General features: G+C 39.2%; 1 protein-coding gene across 3 annotated transcripts in view; it reads left to right on the forward strand.

Moving 5' to 3' along the window:
• LOC129095010 (calcium-activated potassium channel subunit beta-2-like) overlaps positions 1-11,577 on the forward strand; it is a 12,656-nt gene extending 1,079 nt beyond the window's left edge. The window contains exons 1-6 of one of the 3 annotated variants that reach the window (XM_054603350.1): positions 1-76; positions 795-1,003; positions 9,623-9,730; positions 10,409-10,579; positions 10,763-10,958; positions 11,084-11,577. The exon at positions 1-76 is cut by the window's left edge and continues 202 nt beyond it. In XM_054603350.1, the coding sequence (XP_054459325.1) occupies positions 9,681-9,730; positions 10,409-10,579; positions 10,763-10,958; positions 11,084-11,368 (702 nt within the window). In that variant the 5' untranslated portion in view covers positions 1-76; positions 795-1,003; positions 9,623-9,680 and the 3' untranslated portion in view covers positions 11,369-11,577. The remainder of the gene's footprint in view (positions 77-794; positions 1,004-9,622; positions 9,731-10,408; positions 10,580-10,762; positions 10,959-11,083) is intronic. The other 2 variants (XM_054603351.1, XM_054603352.1) reach the window with 2 other exon arrangements.
• The last annotated feature ends 258 nt before the right edge of the window (positions 11,578-11,835 follow it).

Genomic DNA, 11,835 nt, shown 5'->3' on the forward strand with positions numbered 1-11,835 from the left:
GATTAAAACCACTGCATTAATGGTTATTGAATGTAACTGAAGCTGGGTTTACTTAAAGCCGACGTAAGCGAGTAAGGTACTGTAGCAGTGTCATATCTTATTTTCATCCTTAGAAGATGGCATTATTGTGCTTTCGTGCTCTCTTGTCTTTTGGTTTGAGATTGTGGCTTTGTCTTATGATGTATTCTAATGTTAATGGTGTTTGTTTTCCTTAAACGTGATGGTGATCTTTTCCTGAATAACACATTATTTTAACAACATAATCTTAAATTAAAGCTACACTAATATATATATTTTCATGGGGCCACTTGACAAATACCTTGCAGTTCCATTCAGCTCTTCGAAGCATTTTAGCGTGTTCCAGCTCATTGTTTTTACAACTTTCATCTACACAGATTTACTTTCATTGCTTAACTTTGTTTCCAGCAGCAGGCAGCTGTTTTCAGTATAAAGCAGACATATTTAACGACATGCTTGTGAACATGATGGAGCATTTAGCAGCTAAACTCCCTCAGTAGATGGTTGAGACCAAAAACAGAGCTTAAATGACATTCAACATGACCCAAAAGTAATATTCCCATTTTGAGCTATCATCTAACAAGGCTTAATTATTGGTGTTTAAATAAGAAAAAGTTTTATATTCTACTTTAAAGTGTTTCATCATGTGTTTTATTTTGGTTATTATGTCCATCCCCTAAATTGGTGACTTTTACCCCACTCTCTCATCTATTCCCTTTCACTCTCCCCTTTTCCCTCCCACACCAAACCCTGTCCCACCCCCCTAAATCCCACAGACTTTCATCATCACACACTGATTATCAGAGTGAGCAGTGAGGGGCGGTGGCGTTGTCCCTCAGTCTGCAGTGTGGGAGGCATGCTGAGGGCTGCTCCGTCCCTGATAGACAGAATATCCAACGTTGGCTCAGTTTAGAGGACATTGGGATTAAGATACAAAATGAACACCTGCAGCCTGGAAACGTTTTGACTTCAGCAGCATTTGAAGGTAAGCTTAGACAGTTTTGACAAAATGAGGAAAGGCAGAAAACCTTTAGAGGTCTCAGACTGCTTTTCAGTGATCAAAAAGGTGTTTGATTACATTGCCCAAAAGTTTGGGAGGTTCAGGATTAGGCCTTTGTCAATCACTGAAATGAAAACAAAATCACTGCAATGTGACGTATGTTGGTTGTTATTTCTGACATCTGAGCTTTGCCTTCATTATGGGGGTTTAAAAGCTTGTTGCTACAATGTTTCTGCACAGACCAAACTCACAGCCAATCACAGCACAGCTTGAGATATAGAACATTAATATAGCAGTGGTGAGATATCTATTTAAAGATATATTCAAGTAATGTCTACCTGAGCACAGATAGAAGTCACTCTCCCTCTGTGTTTGTTGTCTTTGGTAGCCAGGCCCATGTGGGAGTCCTCCCCCTGTGTTTAAAGAGACTAAAAGAACAATAGATGAGTAGAGAGTGATGGCAGATAGCAGTTTAAAGCATTCAGCTAACAGCGACCTTCCAGATTTTTTCTTCTTCTTGTGTGTTCAGGGGCGTCTTTATCCATGTGTCACAACAACTTTTGGAGACAACTATATGATTTTTTTGTGTGTGTTTGTGTGTGTATTTAAAGATAATTTAGCAAATCAAGAGAGTTGCAGTTTCTCATAGATTTATCGTGGTATCATTTAGTTTAAGGTGGAGAAAGGAACAAATTCAACTTTTTTGACATGCAAAATTATCTTTTAAATTGACAAACATCATGTGTAACACAGGGCACAATTCAAATGGGATTAAAAGTTATTTGTTGGTCACTGTTGACTGCAGTACGCATTTTTCAAATTAAAGAAGGTCCCATGCTGGTCCACCGTACGATGCGGGGCTTTGCCTCTCTATAGAGAACCCTTAAGAATGGAAGTATAGAACAAAACATGTAAAGGGTTTCACTAATCACTATTGTGTTATTTCAGTGACATTTACATTTTAAAAGTCATTTCCTGGTTAAAAGTGGCTCAATATGCCATTTACTGTTTCAAATCAGCCCTTTTTGAGATAGAATCAAACATTTGGGACCAATCTACAAAATAAAATAATGTTAACGCCCTCTAATCAGACTCTAATCAGACCCCCATCCTCACCTCCAGTTGGTGGATTTGGGCGTGAAGCTTACATTTTATTACACTTTATATATTTTTATATTAGACAGTAGGTCAACATAATATGCCACTACAAGACACTAGTAGTGATAAACCTACAGATGATGATCAAACATGTATCACCCCTCAGATCTACGGAGCATTTATCATCTGTTAGCTCATTGTTTTAGTTTAATGGTCTGTAACTCTTCTGTATTGGTTCACTCTCACACATTTTTAATAGCATTGTTTATGGTCGCAGCACGCGAGAGCTCTAAAAATCCACTCTACTCTTCTCATCACTATTTCCACTGGGTCTGGCTTTTAATAGCCACGTGTGTGTGTGTGTGTGTGTGTGTGTGTGTGTGTGTGTGTGTGTGTGTGTGTGTGTGTGTGTGTGTGTGTGTGTGTGTGTGTGTGTGTGTGTGTGTGTGTGTGTGTGTGTGTGTGTGTGTGTGTGTGTGTGTGTGTGTGTGTGTGTGTGTTAAGGTGCACCGTAGCTACCTATTGATTTGGAAAGCAGAATGGAGAAAAACATTTTTAACAGAATTTTAATGTAATATTGCAATTTCAAAGAAAATTGCATTTATATCACCTGGCGACAATGTGGACTGCAAAGTTTATTTAGAACACGTCACTTTCAGTATGAAACTTTAAGGATCTTTTAGATTTTTCAGTCCAAATATAGCTGTTACAGTCTCAAAATAGTTTCTCCAAATTTGAATTCAGTTAGCTACCAAGCTACTGTAAACTAGCTGATAATTTAATTAAATGTACTAAAATGACTTCTCAGCAGTCTGGATCATTTCATTAACGGTACGTCACTGTGGGGAGCCACGAAGTCTGGTCTGAACCATTAACAGCAGCTGTCTGTACCTCCCCTCACGCTAACACTTGTACTTGTATTAGACAAGCCAACTCTAATCCTATCTACAGTATGTCATACTGTCTTTCCAACTCTCTGCCTGTTGCCTCTTGTTTCAGTCTCACTCATTTCTATGTCATTCTAAAACAAAATTTGGTAATTTATCATTGTGGTTGTAGCTTTGCAAAAAGATACCTGTGCCAATGAGCTAGTGTTATGTGTCAATAAACATACTACAATCATAGTGGTCCATTTCACCATCCCTGATAGACAAAAGTTACCCTTTATTAGGCTAATTGAATTTAATAAATTATTATTTGAATCATCCATGTTATGGACAGCGTGTTTGCCACCAATCTATTTGTTTTTTATTTTATTTTCGTACGTGTTTTTTGATTTGATTTGTGAGAAAGATGCAGCACATTTCTCCAAATGAAAACGTTTTGGGCTCTTGTAGCATGTTTGCACATGTCGGTGTAGATATCTTCCAGTGTTGCAACAAAAAAAATGTATCAAGTTAATATATAACTAATGCTATCTGGATGTTTGTGGCATAAAATATACTCAGCAAAAAACTCTCTGAATGCACTGCAACAGTAACAATATCCAATCTGTTTTATCCTACATGTGTATCTCCAGGATGGATCTTATATGGAGTTAATATTACTGCAGCTATATTTTGTAAGATGTATTATAACTCTTTGATTCAAAACAACAGTCACTATCTGTTCTGCGATCAGTCAGGTGGCAAGAGACAACTGCAGGCTACGCATTCTGAAACGCATGCCATCCAGATAACCTTCCACAAACAGAACCATGACATCACAGCTGACTCCACAGGCATCATTATGAGACCCTCAGGGCAACGGGAGGGAGGGGTGATGGAAGGGTCAAACAAACACAGGACTTTTACTCAGGGGACCGGCGTTTACTAAACAAGTAGTTTTGTTGCATAAACCTAACCCCGACCGTTCCTCCACTTCAGTCACGTCAGTCCGACTACATTCATGTTACAACGTTAACCACTCGCAAACCTTCTACGTCAAAATACTGCACTAAAGGCTGCCCTGCTTCTGCCCTGCTTCTGCCCAAGTGGCAAACTATGACTAGAAAGGATTATATCATGTTGAGGTCTGTATTCTTGTACGGGTGTGTGTGTGTGTGTGGGTGTGTGAGTCTAACCCTGTCACAGAGAGCGTGAGCACCTGTGCCGTCACCATGCCACCTGCCGATCTCGCCCTCCAGGAAAGCCGTGGGGTTCATGTGTCAGAGAGTTGGAGACAGTATGTGGGTATGTGTATGTGGCATAGGAGGAATAGGAGGTATGACCACATCAGAGGACATTCCTCTTGGGGTTTTAACAGCTCAAGACATGCTGCCCATGACCTTTTTAACAGCTGTAAGAAAAGTGAATAAATAGCTCTTTGCATGTGTGTCCACATGACAGCACTCATGTCAAAGTGAAACGATCCCTTTTCTTCTTCTTTTTACATTCTTGAACACGTTACATCACTTTTTATACCTATGTTTGGATCCAGTATGACATAGCTTTTGGTACAATGCCGTGCTACTACACATTGAAAACCCTCATATATAAACACACAGACAAAGCTATTGTTTCAGATACCTAACATCCATTAAAAGGTCAAAGGCAGTATGTCTCAAACTGCTGCAACCACAGACGTGTGGTGACAGATACGTGAATATGGAAAACACTATCTTTGGCCATAAGAACACTTAAGAGGACGTGTAGGCAACTGTTAGCAATCAGCTGTCTACATGAATATCCTGATGACAGACAGCAACATTATTACCCCAATACAGTTGCATTTCTGCTACTTAATGAATAGAACTCAAGTATTACATCTTGTTTGATCTCCACTGCCCAGCATCACTGGGAATTACATCCACATTGGACGAATCTTGCATGTCACTTTTTATGTCTTTATGTTACAAAAAGGGAAGTGCAGATGTGAAGGTCAATATGGGGGACGTCGCTGGGGATGACAGTTTGTTTTCTGTCACAAGCAATTATTGTTGTCTTATTTTTTAACTGTATCCACAATCTTTTTCATTTAGTGTTTTAGTTGCCTAAACTTAACCATACTTTACTTGCTATAACCCCAATCTTCCTAAAACCTTAAAGGATAGTTTGACATTTTTAAGAGATATGCTTTTTTTAAAGAAAAAGTCAGCTTAGAAGATTAATATCACTGTCATCTCTGAGCATTAAGTATGAAGATAGAGAAAGAAAGCGATTAGCTCAGTATAAAGACTGGAAGCAGGGTGGAACGGCTAGTCTGGCTCTGTCCCAAGGTTTAAAAAAACACAATCTACATCCACAGTCCAGCCACCTCCCACATCCCCACTGACAGATGCTGATGACGCTGACCTAAACTCAGTAACATTGCTGTTATAGAGACCGGGCTCCTCAGACAGACCAGTCAAAAACAGAACCATGAGGCTTCTTTCACCTCAGACACTAAAACTTGTGGCTTATTATTTGTAGAAGACTCCAGAGGATGGATCATTATTGACCGCTTCCTGTTTTCCTCTCAGTTTCATTGGCTTGCTTTCTGCTAAGTACTGTAGAATCCATTAGCAAATTTTGTCTTACATGAAATTAGTTTCATATCTCTTTTCTTGTCCTCTGAACTTTAAAGTCAAGCTTCAGCTTGTGACATTGGAAGTAAAAAGAGAATAATCAAGGTGAAGACTACCAATCCTGCTGTCAGGTGGAAGTGCATTAAGTGAAAGCTATACTTTGGGGTAAAATGTAAACAAAAGGCCATGGGTGGAGGTGTTGTAAAGAGTGAGGTGCCATGTAAGGGGACAACTGCTCCAACAGTTTGACCTTTGCATTTTGTCCGACATCACCATCAGAAATCAGGTGAGCTCCATTTCATCATCATCATTGTATCATTTTTATAAGTCCTATAAAAAACAGGATTCATAAAAATGTAAGCTAAAGTAAGTTTATTTGTGAAATGGGGATGATGGTACTGGGGCATAATTTCCAGCCATTGTGTGGTCGAGTTGGGCCAGGTCTGATTATTTTATTCAGTTTTTGTGATTTGGTTTGAATCTACTTGCTCTCTGGCTTTACTGCAGCTCAATTGATCATTTGAAAATTTCACTATTTGGATATAAAAACAAATCATTGTTAATTTTCAGGCTGAGTGAAGAACTGCACCTTTGTTCAATCTCAAAATGCTATAAATTATATTTAAAAACAACTGTGATCGAAAAGAATTCTACTAAATTGTTTCTGGCTTTACATTACTATTGGAATAAAGGAACTGGGCAAAGCAAATAAGGCTAGGAGGTGTTTAGCTATTGACTGTCGAGGTTGGCTATGACATATCATAAATCATAGTGTTCTTAGTATGTGGACTTTTATGACACTAAATTTCATGCAGGAAGCAGCATTTTGTTTCATTTGTATAGCTTTTTGTGGCCTGGAAAGATCAAACTACCATGTATTTAAAATAAAATAAATATATTTTAAAAAATAAACATAATGTGTGAAGCAAAAATCTGTATTTTTATCTTGTTCTTCATCTCGTGACTCCTCAGATTATTTCCTGTGAACCTTTGTGAGGCTTGGAGTGTCTGGAGGCAACAATGGTTTATGAGAGAGTTTGGATTTCAATCTGAGATTTTGATTCTTCAGTAGCTGTGTTGACATTTCCCACCAGTGACAATTTTATCACCCGTGTAGATTTCAATGAACTCAAGCTGTTACTAAGCTACCGCTAAGAGCTCCGTCTGCAACAGTGTTCACAACAACCAACCAGACAGCTTACACATACAGGATAAGCAAATATTGACTCAGGCACCCGTCAGGTGGTCCGTCATTCATGGCCCTATTACTTTTATAGACCAAGCGTGTCTTGTGTGTGTGTGTGTGTGTGTGTGTGAAGTGGAGCATGCCTCAGTCAATATTTAGTCCTGTCATGTTGACTGCTCCAGGTGCCAACAGCTTCCTGTTTTGGTCTTCTGTTCGTTCTACTTCATGTTGAACCCACCAGAGTGATTTCCAGACTGTCTGTAAGAAATTCTATTTATTTCATTTTGTCTGATGGCAGTGTTTGCTGCTCAGTGAGCTGCTAATTTATTGAAAAGGCTGTTTGTCAGAAGAGAACATGTTGTAAAGCAGTGGCTTCACGCAGCGGCTTCACGACATGCATACAATGTTTTGGACATCTATAGTTTTTTCTCAACAGTGATTTTAAAGATACAACATCTAATACGGATCTAGATGTTGGAGGTCCTTCAGACTATATTGGTTTATTGAGTGTCAATAAATAATGTGACAGATTTTGGAATTGGCTTTTAGGTGATTGTTTGATGATGGCACACATGTGCTCTAGACTGCCCAAAAAATATTAAATAACAATAAGAAGAAAATAAAACTTATACTGTTAGCTCAATGTCTGTAAGATCTCACCTTATGGTTTGTGTTTACCAGGCAGGTCATTTTCCATTTAAAGTAAGTTATGAAGATTTTACTAAAAAAATAACAGATATAAGCTTTTAATACAATGCAATGTAAACGATTAAACCAGTGGTTCCAACATTTCTGGCTCCTGGGGCCCCCTATCACATTTTAAATGTCTAAGAGTTGTTAGCAGTTCCATCAACGAGACATTTACCCTCTTAACTTCTTAGTTGGTAGCATTTAAATAACAGTTTGAGGACTAAAAAGCTAAACGATTCAATTCAAAAAGCAAATATATGAGAATATTCAATAAGTTCAAACAGATTTGTGTAGCTGAACTTTTTCTTCTTTTCCATTTATCAAATAAAACATATTTTCATCTATATTTATGTTAATGTTTTTTTACTTGGTCTTGAAATATGCAAGAGGGAGATCAAATGCACATTTCTGTTTATCTTAATATCACTATGAACCACTGAGAACTGAATGAGAATAAGGACAATGCTGGAATGTGTGCATGCACTTATTACATATATATATTACATATGTGACATTGTGTGTACCATTCCCAGTTTCACTGACTCTGGGTCTGATAAAATAATCAACAGCACCATCACATGGATGATTTTGCCATGTCATGGCAAGGTCGTAGCTTTGGTGACGGTGTTGTTGTCTGACCTTTACGGCGTGTTTAACATTTTTGCAAGAGGTCTTAAACTGTAAAAGGAATGATAGCCATGTGTTTTACACAGTGTGTCCACATACCATTTTGTGTGTGTGTGTGTGTGTGTGTGTGTGTGTGTGTGTGTGTGTGTGTGTGTGTGTGTGTGTGTGTGTGTGTGTGTGTGTGTGTGTGTGTGTGTGTGTGTGTGTTTCCACTGGTTTACAAAGATAACTCCCTTTAGACTAATATAACACTCAAAGCCGCACATGTAGACCTGTGTAGGTATGCAGGCAGTCAACACACTCAGCAATAATAAATCAAACCAACACGTGGCTCTCAGGGAGACACGTGTACGCACACTATGACAGCCCAGAGCTGTTTTAGCTTACATGTTTTTCCGTACTAACAGGAGGACATGCAGGCAAAGTGATGGGATGTCAATTAGATATTTCATAGAGGCAAAGGCTACTCTGAATAATATAATCTGGAAAAAAATGTAAAAAACTAAGAACCTGAATATACATGCAACTGCTAATATTTCAGAGTTTTATATAATTAACGCCACAGACATATCTTGGTATTGAGGTTCAATAGCCAGCCTGGGAAGTAAAAGGAGCACCTAAATATGAAGACTAGTCCCACCAGACCTTCTTCATTTAATGTAGCTGTTGGAAGGGACCTTTTATAGGAGTTAAAGGTGTATTGTAGTCATATCGCACTCCCACAAAGTTGTGAGAAATGCGATAGACATTAAAAAGTAAATGAGAAGGAGGCAGAGATATACTGACTTTTTAGTCTCTAGTATAAGGGTCAAGCACCAAAAACATTCATTCAGTTAATGTCCCTGTATACACAACTGGAGAGGAGGTCAGGGATAGATGGATGTGATTTCTGAAAGAAACACACTATGAGTGAACACACGCACACACACATACACACCAGAGCTGACAGTACTGTAACCTCTCAGAGCGACTGTGGATCCTTATTGATGACTGATGAAAGAGACCTGTTCATCCTGGGTTGTAAATAATTGTGAGGCATGCTGGCCCAGCTCAATGATGACATGTCTAAAAGCCAGGAGAGGTTGTTTTGTCCTCTTTGATGTTACCTTCAGTTGGTACACTCTAGTGCAACTGATACATTTGATACTGTTATGTTAGAAATGCACTTAAAACAGGTACGGCCACTGATATTCTCAATTGATGTTAACAAAACATGTTTTTTGTAACTAATTTTGTCAAAATCATGGTTTTTGAAATGCCTATAACATGATGAAATAAGTTGAATCCATACAAAACAATAAGGATACAATGTCAAAAAAAATCCTGAATTATCTCCATATTCATATGAAATAAAAGAAAATGTTTTTTACTCTAATACTTTGTCTAAATGTAGTCGCTCGTTACTTCTCTCTGAGGATATAGTATTTCTGGCCTACTTCTTCTGGCCCGTCAGGACAACAGAAGTCAGAACCTGTAGGTTCTGTAGGGTTTTTAGATAATTGTCTCATGTGTTTTGCAGGTGGGTCATCACCTCTGGCAGCAACGGTGGATTACAGTCCCGACATTCCTCCGATAGGATGTTTCTGTGGGCAGGAAGTAAAGCAACAGATGGAAGAAATGAGGGCAGGTATTGAATACTGTCTAGAAAAAGCTTAATTTTCTGAAGAAAATGTATGTGTTCTGGAAATAACAGATTCAAACTTTTGAAAGTAGTTGACCTAATATTGGAAGAGTAAATACTTGAAAGTAGTTAAACTGCCATTTGACGTGTAATATAAGAGATGAAAGAATGATGAAAGTAAGACAAATTTCAGTTCAAGTTGAAGCAAGAGTTTAGGTATGTACCTTCTAAGTAACTGAAGTGACAGTTGGTATGCAAGCAGTGAAAGTCAATTGAAGTGGGTAAGAGATGGATACACTTAAATTAGTGAGGAAAGCAGTTGAAGACGAAGGTGAAGCGCTAGAGGTAGTTCAAGTGTGTGCACTGAAAACAGTGAAAGTGACAGTAAATTCAAGAGAAGAGGCAGGACAGTGTGTGTAATTTAACACCTTCAGAGAAAAAAAACATGAGAAACATGGGTAGCAAAAGTTGTTGATAAACAACTTAAAATGAATTAATCAGATATTATAAAGGGAAAGGCCACTCAAAGCTTCTCAGGTCTCAGCACACAGTTACCTATTTTGTGGATAAAAATGAGTCTGCAGTGTCTGGACTTAATGCATCCAATGTTGACACGTATAGGAAAAAAATAAAGATTACATTTCAGACCGTCGAGGTGCATTTTAAATATTGATGTCTTTTCAGATCCATCTACCAGAAGAGTCGTGAATATGACGTCCTGGACAAGAAGAAGACAGTGACCGCTCTGAGGGCAGGGGAGGACCGAGCCATACTGCTGGGCCTCGGCATGGTCATCCTGTCCGTCATGATGTACTTTGTCCTGGGAATCACCATACTGCGCTCCTACTCTGACCGGTAACAAGTCACAAGCTCACTTACAGACTGTGTCCGTTTGCATGTTACTTTTTGTGACCACATTTTGATATAAATAAAAAACTTGTGCTCATCTGCATTTTCACACTCAGTGACTAACAAACCACCAAAACCGTTGAAAGTGGTGTTCGCAGCTTGCATTGGATAATTGCTCTTTCTCTACAGAGTGTGGACGGACGAGACTAGCTGCACCGTCGTAAACTCCACCATCGCGTGTGATGTAAACTGTTCGTACGGCTGTGGAACAGAGTGCAGAAGGAGTTCCCGTTACCCCTGTCTCCAGGTCTTCGTGAGCCTCAACTCCTCAGGGAAGGTGGTACGACTGTTGCACAACGAGGAGACGCAGGACAGCAATCCTGAGGTCTGGACTGTGAATGGCCAAAACACGTCTGTACACTTAATAACACCTGGACTGCCACATGATGAGCCAGCTCTATTCAAGTAAACAATATCTTCATTTTTCTCTTTTTTTATTCTTTCCTTCAGTGCTTCTACGTCCCAAAGTGTCGTAAGGACTATGCAGCCACGCATGTTGTAGTTCAGAACATTTCCGAGCGTCTAAAGTCTCAACACACGGTTCAGTGTTTCGTGGACCCTACGGACAGAATGGACAGCGCCATCCTGACACAGATCTACGGTCGGGTCGCCGTCTTCCACTCCCTGTTCTGGCCAACCTGCACCTTGATTGGAGGAACCATCATCATTGCCATGGTGAAGCTGACCCAGTACCTGTCCATCATGTGCGAGCGAGTTGACCGCATTAAGAGGTGAAGGGTAGGATGGCCACAAGTTCATAAGGAAGTTCCTTATATTTCGACATGGGGACTAAGGAAGCAGCTTCAAGAGGCCAAGACTTAAAGACACAGAGGGAAAGCCCTCCAAAGAGAAGTTGTCATACTGTGACAGCTGGAAGGTTGGGATTCAAAAACATGCATCAGTGACAATCTAAAAGCTGCTAGAAAGAGAAGCATATATTTTTGAGACAGGGTCGAAAATCCAGATTTGAAGATAAACTGATGCTGGTTTGCAACTTGAAACTAGTTAGAACTGTGCTGGTTGAAGTCAGTAACATTTTTTTTTCACCAGTCAGTAGTTTCAGAAGGATTCGTACAAATGTGACATAATATTTGTAATAAATCTGTGTATAGTAACTTTACAACGCTGGTTGTTAAAGGAATAGTTCAACATAAAATATGTTTATGTGCTTCCTTGCCGAGAGATCAGAAGATTGATATCAC

Source organism: Anoplopoma fimbria, chromosome 8 (assembly GCF_027596085.1).
Source record: "Anoplopoma fimbria isolate UVic2021 breed Golden Eagle Sablefish chromosome 8, Afim_UVic_2022, whole genome shotgun sequence".
Lineage (NCBI taxonomy): Eukaryota > Metazoa > Chordata > Actinopteri > Perciformes > Anoplopomatidae > Anoplopoma > Anoplopoma fimbria.